The 13,642-nt window shown below is 38.9% G+C and overlaps 2 protein-coding genes across 2 annotated transcripts; both read right to left on the reverse strand.

Annotated features, from left to right (window-relative positions):
- Positions 1-222: 222 nt before the first annotated feature.
- LOC117476832 (heat shock protein beta-1-like) lies at positions 223-2,015 on the reverse strand. The gene is made up of 3 exons (XM_034123601.1): positions 1,413-2,015; positions 1,199-1,262; positions 223-1,054 (listed from the first exon to the last, which is right to left on the reverse strand). Exons 1-3 carry the CDS (start codon positions 1,801-1,803, stop codon positions 895-897), a joined length of 615 nt encoding a protein of 204 aa, XP_033979492.1. The 5' UTR covers positions 1,804-2,015; the 3' UTR covers positions 223-894.
- A 3,907-nt stretch (positions 2,016-5,922) lies between these two features.
- On the reverse strand, positions 5,923-13,537 carry LOC117476259 (sushi domain-containing protein 2-like). Its single transcript, XM_034122654.1, has 14 exons — positions 13,368-13,537; positions 13,048-13,246; positions 12,590-12,741; positions 12,311-12,478; positions 12,052-12,226; positions 11,758-11,959; positions 10,860-10,945; positions 8,970-9,238; positions 8,751-8,885; positions 8,444-8,599; positions 8,080-8,328; positions 6,834-7,017; positions 6,339-6,433; positions 5,923-6,256 (listed from the first exon to the last, which is right to left on the reverse strand). Exons 1-14 carry the CDS (start codon positions 13,534-13,536, stop codon positions 6,048-6,050), a joined length of 2,448 nt encoding a protein of 815 aa, XP_033978545.1. The 5' UTR covers position 13,537; the 3' UTR covers positions 5,923-6,047.
- Positions 13,538-13,642: the final 105 nt, after the last annotated feature.

Here is a 13,642-nt window from a genome sequence, read left to right on the forward strand (position 1 = left end):
GAAGTTTTACATAAATAAATACAATTATCTTGAATGCCATAACAAAACTGTCGCTCAAAGAGGACTTTAGTGCCCTCTTGTGGACTACTTACAATTATTTCAGGAAAGCCTTGAGAAAGTGCAATGGAGGAATAATCAATACAGATTAAACCTGTTTCTATGAATCATATCATGTGATTACAAATGCATCAGTAATGAAGGACACTAAAGGGAAATGTACATATGTTTTTATTTATATGGCAGAAGCTGTTTAATACATTTGTGGAAGATAATATATCAGCTTCATTATGTTGGTATTCATTACATCAATGTACAACATAAAGGACAAACACATAATTCATCTATAGTACAGCTTTTACATGGTTGCTCTTTGTCAAAGCAAAACGAATAACTAAATGTATTATTGATGATATTGTCATGTTACACAGAACTATACACACAAGCTGCTAAGATATAAATACTCAATTTCCACTGTCCATTATTGGCCAGTATTGTCAGCCATAATATTCTCAACAGTTGCTTACGTCATAAAAGTCACAACTAAAGCTGGTAATATTTGTAATCAATTAAGATATTAGAAGTGCATAACAAGTGATGCTATGTTGTTAGGAAGACAAGGTCATACTAATCATTTTTATAAGCATTGACAAGCATATATAACTCCTTACATGTCAGAGTCGATTCTGTGTTATATTGATGAGTCTGCATTACATTTTTGAAAGTAATTGTAATGGTAAATGCAATACAGTATCAGACTCCTATAGCAATAAAACAAGCTTGTTATTAAATAATGGACACATTTGGTGTTGTGTATGCCTGTGCACAGTGCACCTAAAGTTGCTACACACAACAGTTCCTGCTACATCTCATGGTGGTTTCAAATTCCAGCTCACTTCACTTGTCACCGTCCTGCGTGTGTTTGATCTGAACAGGTATGACAATCTCATTGGCTGGATTGCTGACGGATGTCCCGGGGGCCGGGGCCTCTATGGACAGGACTCCATCACCTGACAGAGAAGAAGTGATGTGCTGCAAGTCCACCCCCTGTGGCAACCTTTCAAGAAACAAAGAGTGAGTGTATGTTTAAGTCTTCTAAACTTTTCACAAATTGTTTGCATTACCAAGACTGTTAATACAATAGGCCTACACAGCAATTATAAAGAATCACACAGAAATGTTTTTCTCTCAGACAACGTACTTGTATTTCCGGGTGAAGCACCTTGAAACAGATCCATGATCATCCTGCTTTTCTTCATGATTTCCTTGTAATGACAAATAATTGATTATAGGAAACAATTGAATCCAGGTCCATGTATGTAGTGGATGGAAAACCTTCTTTTGATGCTTTCACTTAAGTTTAATCACATCATATAAATAGCTTGTGGGAAGTCATAGAATCATGAGCAGAGTACCTGATATTTGCAAATATCCCTCCTTGGTTGTGATTGTAATCTCCTCTGGCGAGAAGTGATTGACGTCCAGGTTAATCTTCCAGCTGTCCTGCCCTGTCCGGATCTCTGTCACCCCACTTGTCAGCTGTTTTGAAGCCTTTGGGTTCAACGCTGCAGGGTGCTGACCACTGAATGGAGGCAGAAGGGGATTTTGTGCATACCCCGGCCAGGAGAAAGAAGCCAGTCTCTTCTTTGACCAGTTGATCCAGTCTATATCGCTGGGGTCCAGGAAAGGTGGGAGGCCAAAATCCTGCGCAAAGATTCGGCTTGGCTGCGTCCAGTTTGGGAAGGGTTCCCAGTTTACATCTCTGCGGAAAATGGGACGGGTTAATGCTTTATCTGGTTCCCCCATATCCAAAAAATAAGCTCAGAATGAAGGGAAAGGATGTTGAAAGTGCAAAAATGTGTAGTTCTACCCTAACAAACAAGTCCAGATTGATGACCTGGGCACTATACAATAGGCTGCTGTGTTTTCATTCTCAACAGAAAGTGAGCAGCAGGACTGAAGGAAAGGCTGCTCTAGCATCTGTAATGCTCTACTCACACACATTTATACCCCACTGATTCATTCTAGCACTTGTCCAGCATTAAGTGTGATCTAATTGATGAGAATGACTTGGTATGTCATGGGCCGGGGCGTTACTCTGCCGTTGCCCCGGGACTAGGAACGGATAATGCTAACTATTTTGTATTTATATCTCTGGAGAGTCAGTGTCAAGTTGTTGGAGAATGACTGTGGAAGCAGTGAGCAGCCAGTTTATTCAGCGGTGGAATCTGCAGTCTTGTCACATACTGGTGCTCTTTGTCCAAAGAAATCACGGCCTTGTGTTATGTGAGGGAACAGCACGAACATTCAGAGTCACACGGTAAACAACTTCCAGCTAGACAACACAAGATTGGAGAAAAACACACAGTGTCATGTGATGAGCATTTAGGGCAAATTACAATGTTGTCTTGAAGACTTGTTTACATACTGGACAAAGTGATGGACTGAGGCAGTGACGCAGTCGAGTGCTGGTGAGGAATCTAACATGTAGAGCTATGGCTTCATGGGTCAAATAAATAAAGCCTTTTGCCAACAGAGTGGATCCACATTTAATAATGAGGCAATTTCTGTAGCCTTTCCATCTTCACCGCCAAAAGCATTAGTCCAACTATATATTAAGCATACATGGTAGAAATACAATGTCACCGAGTAGCTCTAGTAACTAAACTCATAGTGATTGGAGTGACACTATGATGACGAAACTATTGTTTGCAACACCATCTTGGATTGTGTCATTTATTTAAATTGCCAACACGTAATTAGCTACAACATACATAGATACAACACATAAGTACATTTGCTCAAGTACCGTACTTAAGGACTATTTTGATTTAATTTACTTGAGTTTTTCCATTTTATTATCCTTTATACTTTTAATCCACTTCACTTCGGATGCAAATATGTTTTTTTACATGTATATAACACTCATTGTTACTAGTTGCTTTTTATATATAAAAACACATGATATGCTAATATTATATAAGGCAGTACTTTACCATCAATTGTATTTTAAAGTATTTTAAATCTCTTAAACTGTCTCCACATTGACAAACTACAAAATTAAAATGCTGGTACGCATGATAAAAACAGGATAATACAGTATTCTTTAATAATAACATGCTTTTATTCTGCATACTGGTTACTTTTAGCTGATTATACTTCTGCTCTCTACTTTTTGATACTAATACTTTTTAAAATTCTGGATTCAGGTTGTTGACTTGTGATGGAGTTTTTTTAACACCATAGTATTTCTCTTTTACTGAGGTAGAGTGTGGGGGAAACTTCTGTAGCAATTGGAAACAGGACTCAGAGAGACACGAGGAGAGCTGGAGCTTTGATGGCAAACACTGACGGTTTATTTGGAGTTACGGCCAGAGAATTCACAAGACATGTCACGGGCCACGAGTTGACCACACGGTTGAGATGCCACAATCAATTCTGAAGAACTCTACCCCAGACCCATGTATTTAGCTAGTTCAGAGAGAATAATCAACATTGTGCATAACAAGATAAAACCATAACACCTCTATCAGCTGACGCCAACAGGCAGGAGCAGGGAGGCAAAACACTGAGAGCACAGCAGCCAAGGTTACAGGTGTGTGTGCTCAGTCAGGACAGTTTGAACTGATAAACTGGGTCAAAGTTAGGGGCCTTGGAAAATATTTCCCCAACATAGAGGATCCGAGTACTTTATCCATCTCTGGTTAATGATGCAATCTCATCTTGGTTTATTAGCAGTGGGCAATATATTTGTATTTTTACTTAGAGACAAATATGAGTTGTGGTGTATTGCAGTGACAACACACTTGTAAACGCACGTAAAATACTGTATGTGTTACCTTTACAAGCACTTTTGCCAAGAAATGTCGCGCCACAGATTGTGTAAAACCTGTGTTTATAGATGAAGTTACTAAATGCGATTTAAATGGTTATATTTCACACAAGTTAGAAAGAAATTCTTAAATAAAACATAGTGCTAGATGAAGATACACATTACATTGTGTTGGAAAAACGTTATTATCCCTGAATTTGTACATAGCAAACTGTATAACAATATTCATCGGCATTCAATAACAGTACACAAACATTAAGTGCACAGTGAGGAGTTTGGCAGTAAATATAAATGTGATCCAAAAGATGAACAAATATTTTTTTCAGAAGTCAAAACACTGCCAACGCTTTTTGACATCAACAATAATGGAGTGTTTGGACAGTAGTAGGTGTGTTTGACCTTTGACGAGAGTTAAATCAACTATATTTATCTCTTTGAACATTAGTGCAGTAGGTCATTGATTTTGATCATAGATCATCCAACCTGACGACTGACTGTGAAATACATGAACCCACTAACCTTCAATAACAAATGTGTTCACATTACAATAAATGAAAGGCATAGTTTTAAAACCCAGAATGCTTTGTGGTTATGGTGGGTGTGTGCTCAAAGGTGAAGGCAGGTTAAGATATAGTAGAAGATAAAGTATGTAGCTACTCTTTAACCGTGCATTGACCCTTGATCTTAATGGTATAATTTAGTTTTGCATCATTGCTCTGTTTTGCAATGTATATCACTAAATTAAGATATTATTTGTGCGTTTTACATTACATTACATTACATTACATTGCATTTAGCTGACGCTTTTATCCAAAGCGACTTACAATAAGTCATTTTATTGCTCGAAGTGGAGTCGAAAGAGATGAGTTTTCAGTCTGTGCCGGAAGATGTGAATGCTATCTGCTGTCCTGATGTCAATGGGGAGCTCATTCCACCATTTTGGAGCCAGGATAGCAAACTGACGTTTTTTTGCTGATGGGAACTTGGGTCCCCCTCGCAGTGCGGGTGCAGCGAGACGTTTGGCTGATGCAGAGCGGAGTGCGTTCTTATCTTCTGTCAGCATGGATTTATGCATGCACTAATTTTCAAGTTAAACTACTTTTACTAGATGAGGAGTTGTGATTAGAAAGCCTCAGTTGTTCCAGCTTCTTCTTCTGCATCTCTTCTGAAATGAAGAATAAAAACAGTGACATCAGAGAAAATGTATTTTTATTCTGTAGCAGAAAACTACCCAAAAAATCGTTATGTTACAGATCTTCAAAACGTCGACTGAAGATATGACTCACCTTTTCTGTTTCTGTTTCTGTTTCCTGGAGAGAAGAACGATGGTGGTAATCATTAGAATCAGCGCTGCAGCTCCAATGACTGAACCGGCCACAATTCCTGGAATATTATCTGAAAATAATGTTTTTTTAAACCAGAGACTCCAGCACAATAAGTCTTAACATACGTTTGTTTGATTTGATTATTTTTCTTTCCTTTTTTGGTACCTTAGCTGATACTTAACTCCATAGATTCAGGAAGGAAAGAAGAGTACATGCAACAAGGATTTAGATTTGTTCAGCATAGCATTTGAGAGCATGTACTGTATTTGTTTGAAAAGAGAGAAACCAGGCAGGGAAAAGTTAATCAGTGACCTTTGTGATCATGCTACAATTGACCTCCACCTTATGCAGATATCTTAGTTCATTTCTATTGAGAATGAAGGCATTGTTCTAGATATCTCAATGTTGGTCGATTGGTTAAACACTTAAAAACCTGGGGCAGACAGACAATCAGTGTCATCAATCAAATCCAAATCACTTTGTCTATTTTCTGACTTTTTAGCTACACAACACTTGTAGTGTATAATGAATACCTGTTGTCATGTTTGACATTCTTATCAACTAGTCAGAAAGCTTTCTATGTGGAAAAGTAATTGTCACATTGGGCCCACAGCTAAGGGCAATGCCCATAGAAGCAAGGTGATTGAATAAATAATTTCAGAATTGTAGGCATAAGACAGGCCTTGACTGTGTGAAAGGCCTCCTCATACTGACATTGAGACTCAATACAAATATAGTAGCTCGGATACAAAATCATTTGCTCCAAAATGTTTTGAAAGTGATTTAATTGTTTGTGTATTCCAACACTTTAGAGCTGATTCGTTTGATGAAAGAATGCACTCACACACATGCATGGCACACACATTGGCCACTGCTGATTTGTGAAGATAAAATCATTGGAAATGATGACATTTATTCATACTGGGAACCACGCATTTTGTGTCTCCTCCAGACCACACGCCGTCCCACTGGCATACGTGCATCGATGGTCCTGTGAGAGTGAAGCCTTCGTTGCAGGAAAGGTTCACCTTAGCCCCCTGTAGATATGTGGTCCCCTCCTTCTTTCCATTACTTGGTGGTGAAAACCATCCACAGGATATCACTGCAAAGCACAACAATAACTCATACAGTGAAATCAAGTCACAGCAACCACTCATTCATCACATATATGTTTATACACTCACCTGGCTTTAGATCTTCTTCAAGAGAAATGTGACTTTGGAAAGATATTTTTGAAGCGTTTCCCATTCTGGGACTACGACCCACCAGGATATCGTACCTACAGGACATAGGTAGTGATCATACAATTAAAATATAGTGGAAAATAAAATCATAAGAAGTGGATATATCATTACTTTATGTCTTTTGGAGAGATTTCTTGCCTGGCCAATTTCCATCTTATTCAAACTAATACCTTTAGTTTATCACAAGGACATCATCAGGGTTATTTGTTAAGACTTAATTTGAGAAAGCTAATGTAAGACCCACCTAAGACATAATTTCAACTTCTTTCACAGGCTAAACTGTACTCTTTAAGACAAGTAAACTGAACTTCATGTGTACAAGTGTAAAAGCATGGTCTTATTTTTACTGAGATGGCTAACATTAGTTTTTTAACAAAAAGGACACATTTTTGAGTGATTAATAATATTTAGATAAAGAACATTTTTGTCTCGTACCTGCAGAACTGAGAGCCCGGTCCAGAGCATATCTCAGACGTCTGATTAGCTAATGGGTCATTAGGATTCTCCGGGATAGAAAACACTGGAAGAAAACTTGCGTCATGTCTGGGAGCATACAAAAATGTGTCAAAAAGATATTCTGAATCATATGTGAACAATGCAGACTGGTTGGAGATGGCCCCTGTAAGACAAAACAGAAAGATACTATTAAACGTTTTTTTATTTTAAGTGGAAAATATGCAACATTAACATAGTTTGCACGAACAGACCAAAGAGTGTAGGCCTCCATGACCCAAAAAAAGAGCAGTATGGAATGGCGAAAAATACCTTGCACTTTGGGTAGCTATGTTTAATTATTCCTTACTAATGTCCATGATAACTTCTACTGTGAGTTATGAATACATGTATAGCTTCAGGTTTTCTTTTTTAACTTCACTCATGTTTAGCGCTTCCTGTTTTATTTTGATACTCAGCTCTCACTTCCTGCCCTAGTTTGTTTTCCCGCCAGTTTTGATTGCTGGCCTGATTAGCTTCACCTGTTTCTCATTAGCCCTGCAATCACCAGGCCTCTGCTCTGGTCCCACTTCCCATTTAGTCTGTCACTACTTATACCGGTCGTATATAGATGGATCTGTTTGCCTGTGACCTGTGCTGTTTCCTCCTACCTGCCTTCTGGACTTCATGCCTGTAAGCCATTTTAAATATCCATTGAACTGTTGCTGCTTCATCTGTGTTTAGTTCTTATTCCTGCTACCTGCACTCCGAATCTTAACACATTAACTAAATTAGTATTACCCACCGATCTAATCAATCATTAGCTTCACTCTCCCATTTCACTAAACAAAAGTGTTGCTATGTGGAAATATAATATAATCTAAATGTAATACATACCAAAAACTGTAATCTATGTTTCAAACATCATGCTAATTTCGTATTGAATTAGGTTTTGTTACATATTAATTTCATTCATATGTCACATTGTGAAATATTTGTTAATAGTTTATATTGCATGGTTTTTATGTATGTTTTGTATATTCAGTTTGATTATTGTGTGCTTCTTTTGGATTGGTGCATTGTGTAATTTTTTACTGGTTTTACTTCCTGTTTCATGCTTTTATTTTGAAAATTTTTAGACTGTGTTTTTAACCCCTTTAGTCATGGAAGAAGGTAAGCAACCTAATGCAAACACCACATGCATTTTGAACAACAGGCATATCAATTTGAGTTGTGAATAATGTCTTACAGCCTGCCCCAAAGCTGAACACCTCCTCTGGATTTGTGAGATTCTGCACGAGTTCCCCGTTGGTGAGAGCAAGGTCGTCTTTGGGGTCACCGTTCATTTGTCCCAGCAGTCCCATGGTGGTGTCTCTGAACTCTTCAGGCAGGAGTACGGTGGTGGTCATGGTTCCCTCTCTCAGGCGCACTTCCACTCCAGCTCCACTGCTGAACATCACGGTCACATTGGAAGAGGTAGGAGAAAACACATACACACCTAGAAGAGAGATGGGGTCAGGAAAACGTTTTGTAGTCTAGCTGTCAAATGAAATGAACAAAGGGATACCATTTATAGATTTAATCATGGATAAAAAGATAAATCAGGGTCTCACCGTGTAGGTCTATCCAGCTCTGCTCAGAAAAGGAGAGTGTTTTTTGATTCTGCAGCACCTCAAGGCCATTATGACCGCTGACCAGCCGCACCTCAATAATATCAGAGGGTGTTTCTTGCATGGCTACAGACGTCAATTGTGTTGCTTTTATAGTTCCTAATAGTAAGAGAATCAGAGCAATGACATACGAAAAATGTTTTAATGTGCATTGTGTACTTTATAGAAATGAGTACTATATCATTTACATAACACTGAAGAGACGTAAAGACATGCGTTTAAAAAAATCGAAATGCCTTAAGTAACTCACCATTTACAGGCTCAGTTCTGCCTTGAATTGTCAGCCCTTTCGCAAAAGAAGTCACCAAAGTGTATTCCCCAAAGCCATTGAAGGAGTAGCTGACATCATCGAATGTTATGAAGTGGGGATCTCCAAACACCACAGCTGCCATTACACACACAAAAGTAAGAATTGCATTTAAAATAGTCGCTTAAAACTCATTAATATTGTGCTAAATGATTTACTTACCTGCACTGGGGGACTTGTACCGTCTGCAGTCGCTGGAGGGCCGGTGTTTGAAGTAGAAGTGGCAGTTGTCAGACCACAGGCAGCAGTAGTAGAAACTCAGGACGTCATACACCCAGTGGGACTCTCCTGGGATTCGAGGGGGTTTCTTGAATGGAGGTGAGCCCCAGTCGTGTGCTCGGTCTGGAGTACTTCCCCCATTCGAGTCTGCGGTCAGCACCTGAGCACCGGTGCTGTCATAGCAACACTGTTGTCCCGCTCCATACGCTGGACTGTTGATAAATATCCCAAAACAAATTCAGTTAGATGTTGAACTCCGATGCAACAAGTAAGGAGCTACACTAGAGGCTCTGTGAGACTACACTCAATACTAACGTGAGGATTCAAGATTTAAAGGCTTTTTGCAATATATGCTCTACAGTAGCTACATTGTAGGTTGTGCAATGAAAATCTTAAGTCAGGCTCCTCCAACAGTGCAACATACATATATATATATATGCTTAGAATAAAATGAAAATACATAACAACGCAATAGACAAAATGGTTTAAGTTGCATGAAAAAAAGATATATACATATAAAATATAATAAGAATGTATATACAGTGGGCTTGAATAAATACACTGTTAACATGCTGGTGTAAGCCATGTGTAAACCATGTTAACCATCGTCATTTAGCTTATTAGCATGCTATCCATGCAGGATTTAATCATAAACTTAAATATTGATAAAGTGTATGCATATATGTACTGTATGAATGTATGTAAAATGACATAGTAACCCATCTAATATTTTTTGAGATATTACAGTCTTGACATTGCTTAAAGGTGGGGTAGGTAATTTTGGAGAAACCAGCTCGAGATCGCTAGAATTTGAAAATACACAACCGGAGAAAATCTGCCACTTCCTTATAGAGCCCCTCCTCCAACACACACGAACGCGCACATGACCAATGAGGGCACGAGATAAGTTTGTGCACAGATGGAAGGCTGACAGGCAGGTAGGCCATCCAGTTATTTTAGCCGGGCCGGCTAAAATGATTGGTCGTGCTTTTTACAGTATTACGGCTTCCACAGATGACATTTTTTTTATGTATTTATTGTCAAAGCATTTAGCGCTACGGCTTCCACAGATTAAATTTTTTTAATGTATTTATTGTCAAAGCATTTAATATATGTATTGCTATCGGGATGTTAAGAGCATTCCATGGAATATAACAAAAAGTGTTTCTGAAATAAATTACATACCCCACCTTTAAAAGTATTTAGCCACTAATTATCAGCAAGTAAATCAATGAGTGATGCTTGATCAATAAGTTAAATGATATACAGCAGGGCAACTGGACGAGTTGAACGCATCAGTTCCTTACATTAAAATAATTGCACAATAATTAGTACTTATATCAAATTTAAATTAGTGGTAAAACCTCTACAATAGTGTTTTTGCGACGGCTTCCTCATCTGTGTACATTTTGTTCACATTCTGTTTCTGTCCTTCCTTCTAGACACCCACTAACCAAAGTCATTAAAACTCTTTGAAGCTTTATTGCCATTCTGTCCACCAGATGCCCTCGGAGTTTCCTCAGCCCGGTCACATGACTCCCATGACCTGCTGTTATCTGTCTCATTTCCCAATCACCCTGTCAGTACAAATATTTACTATTTCCCCTGTCAGTGACCCTTAATCTGCATGCCCCCTTTCACGTGTCCTTTAGTTTGCACAAGCAAGGTAAGACGGTTAGTGCTTTATTTCGGGTGAGCTAGCATGGGCGAGGTAAGGCAAGTCTTTGAGGTTATAGATTTGAGTATGTTTCGGATGAATTGCAAATGCATTTATAATATTTATAATATTTATAATAAAATGTTGACATCTGACCGTGAGAGTGTAGGACTCACCTGGCCTGTATAGCCCTCACACAGTGAACACATCCGGGGTGGTAGGTGCACACACTCCCCTTCTCTATGTCACAGCCATAGTCTGTCTGCGGAGAGAGATACAGCCTTTATAACCGGTGTTCATACACATGCTGCAGTCCAGAAGCATATCATTATAGTACAATTTATAATACAAATGATATTAATGTGACAAAGGCAACCACTCAGATGTTCCATTCGCTTGTGTGATGATTCACACTGAATCCTCATCAATACACTCACCAGTCAATGAAGGTCAGTAATGGCTTTGCCTAACCCTAGTTGTGAAATGTTTAAGATAAAAGGCAACAGATCGATGCTGGAATGTGTTCTGCTTGTAATTAGACCCCTGCCTAGCTTTGTCATGATTAACACACAAAGCAATTACACACTTTTATCTGGGTAATGCCTTACAACTCCCACACTGTGATGACATCTCCTTTCCATTTAATCCTGACGTTTTACTTTGCAAGTGTGATTGATGTTTATCTGTGCAAATTATTATCAAAGTAATTAACCTCTAAAATAATGGTTTGTCTGTGTATTAGTTTATGCTTCCACATGCTATTTGGTTGCATTTGATCATCTCACAGTAATTTAGTCATTTTTTCCTAACCCTTTTAACAAGGCTGTCAAGTGATGGCACTATCCAAATCTATTCGTGATACCTCACATGATACAATGCAACTTTATTGTCAGTGTACACATGTTACTGTATGTTAAAACTAAGTGGTTCATTTTCTTGAACTTTCTAAGAATGCAAAGTTAATATCAGTGTGGACGGACTCACAAAAAAGTCAAATTTTTTTAAGTGCAGCAAGTTTAGATTTGGCTGCAATAATTTGAGATAGCTTTGTGAATGAGGTTTTAACAAACTTACATGAAACCTCCCTGTGTCTGCTCTCGCTTGAGCCAGGGTGCAGGGGCAGTCTATGATCTCACTCAGGAAGTTGGGCAGCTCGTTCTCCAGCTGGTCCCATGCTACACATTTATCCAGGGCCCAAACTGTCGAGTTCTGCCTGAACTTCTCCTCCAGATGCCAGGCCAGAGCGTGATCCTCCGTCCATGCGGCCTGCACATTCCTAAATTAAACGCATGACGAACACACTACAGCTGACAAGTATATTAAGATGTTTAGTGACAGTACATCTTGAAGGGTATTTGCACCACATACCACATGCCATCAGGGTAGATGCTGGGGCTGATGCGTAGAGAGCCAAGCTCCCAACTTGAAAAGCCGTTCTCTGCTGGTTTAGGCAAGAAACTAAAGGAACCACTGTTGGGCTGATCCTTTACAAGCGAGTACAGATACGCCCACTCACCAACCCAGCTGTCTGTATATGGTTCTCCTACAGAGAAACATTTCACAGATTCAGTGTTTTTCACCATTAATCTCCAAAGTGTAAATGTAGTGTAGGAATAGGCTTACTCACCTGTCTCCCTGTACCCCCAGAGCTCTATGTTGACCCTCTCCGCTCTGACCAAAGACGTATTCCATGTCATCTCAAGGTTGCCACGGACATCAGTTGTACCATAGTACTGCCATTTTGTTGAGTTGACCAGAATCGCCTTAAACTTGGCATCTAACTTTCCAGTATGTACTGTACCAACACATTTGAATGAAACAAATCATTATGTTAATGTCAAAAGCAATTGGAAAGCTGAATAATTTGTTAGTCATCTTAAAAGCGCTATGCAGATAGATACAGTACCTGAGAGCCAGGCTCCAGTTCTATTAAACGTAGTGCCATTATCAGAGGAGATGCTCAAAGGAACCCACCCTCTTTCGTACAAAAGTGGGGAAATACAATGGCCTCTACTGTTTTCATCCACATACCCCTCCGTTTTGATATTGTCATGGAACCTGCCATTATAAAAGAAAAATCAGCAAGTTGTTTTGAATGAAGTCTGTTTTCTCTGGTATTACAGTAAAAAGAAACGTGAGTTAAAATCCCAGAAAAAGCTCAAATGGAAAACTTTTATTCTTATATTGTTGTCTGCCAACTCCAAGTCATTGTATATAAATACAAGTCTTTAGTCATTGTATATAAATACAATGACTTGGTAGTCAATAATATAAGTATAAACGTTTTTTATTCAGCTTTTATCAAATGTATCACTAGAACAGGTTTAGCACCAAGTCAACACGAAGTGTAAAAGAAAGTCTTACCTGCATACAATCTCTGAGCTATTATTAAAAGTTGCGTCAAGGACAACAAAATCTGTCCCACCCAAAATGGACCCGGAGTATGGAAGGATCTCCACACAGTATTCTCTATAATCTGTACAGCAGGTCCCTAGAGAGGTGCATGTTGAGTGGCATGAACACAAATCTAGTTTTTTGCCACAGTTTCCTTCACATGTCTGTCCTGTTTTTATAAGGAGAAACAGGAGTTAAGTCTGGAGTGTGTGTGTGTTTCAGAAACAATTTCAAGTTATAGAAACACATTTCCAAATGTAAGAGATGAAGTGCAGTCTTTAGTTACTTACCTAATGTCCTGCAGATACATGAAACCAGAAGGACACATATAACTACAGTGAATCTGTCCATCATGGCTGAGGGAAACTGCTGCTCTCTTGGCTGGCTTTCTCTGCATTTGTTCCCAGGATTATATACTCGGCATGTTTCTAAACCTTGGCCCTTTTTTATCAGAGGCATTAAAAAGCTCTGTTTAACCATTAACTTGATGTCATTACGTTTACAATTCTGACTGACTATCACCAATATGTCTACCTTTGACCATTTGTCCCTCCGTGCCAATCAG

The sequence above is a fragment of the Trematomus bernacchii genome, unplaced genomic scaffold (genome assembly GCF_902827165.1).
Source record: "Trematomus bernacchii unplaced genomic scaffold, fTreBer1.1, whole genome shotgun sequence".
NCBI classification, from domain to species: Eukaryota; Metazoa; Chordata; class Actinopteri; order Perciformes; family Nototheniidae; genus Trematomus; species Trematomus bernacchii.

Bases quoted from the DNA above. Each gene is read 5' to 3' on its own strand.
- LOC117476259 (XM_034122654.1), bottom strand. From the start codon at position 13,536: ATGCCTCTGATAAAAAAGGGCCAAGGTTTAGAAACATGCCGAGTATAT. The intron at 13,247-13,367 runs GTAAGTAACTAA...TTATAAAAACAG, and splicing joins ATGTATCTGCAGGACATTAG to GACAGACATGTGAAGGAAAC. The intron at 7,018-8,079 runs GTAAGACATTAT...TTTGTCTTACAG, and splicing joins GTTCAGCTTTGGGGCAGGCT to GGGCCATCTCCAACCAGTCT.
- LOC117476832 (XM_034123601.1), bottom strand. From the start codon at position 1,803: ATGGGGGAACCAGATAAAGCATTAACCCGTCCCATTTTCCGCAGAGAT. The intron at 1,263-1,412 runs GTACTCTGCTCA...TGTCATTACAAG, and splicing joins GGGATATTTGCAAATATCAG to GAAATCATGAAGAAAAGCAG. The intron at 1,055-1,198 runs GTACGTTGTCTG...GTTTCTTGAAAG, and splicing joins TGCTTCACCCGGAAATACAA to GTTGCCACAGGGGGTGGACT.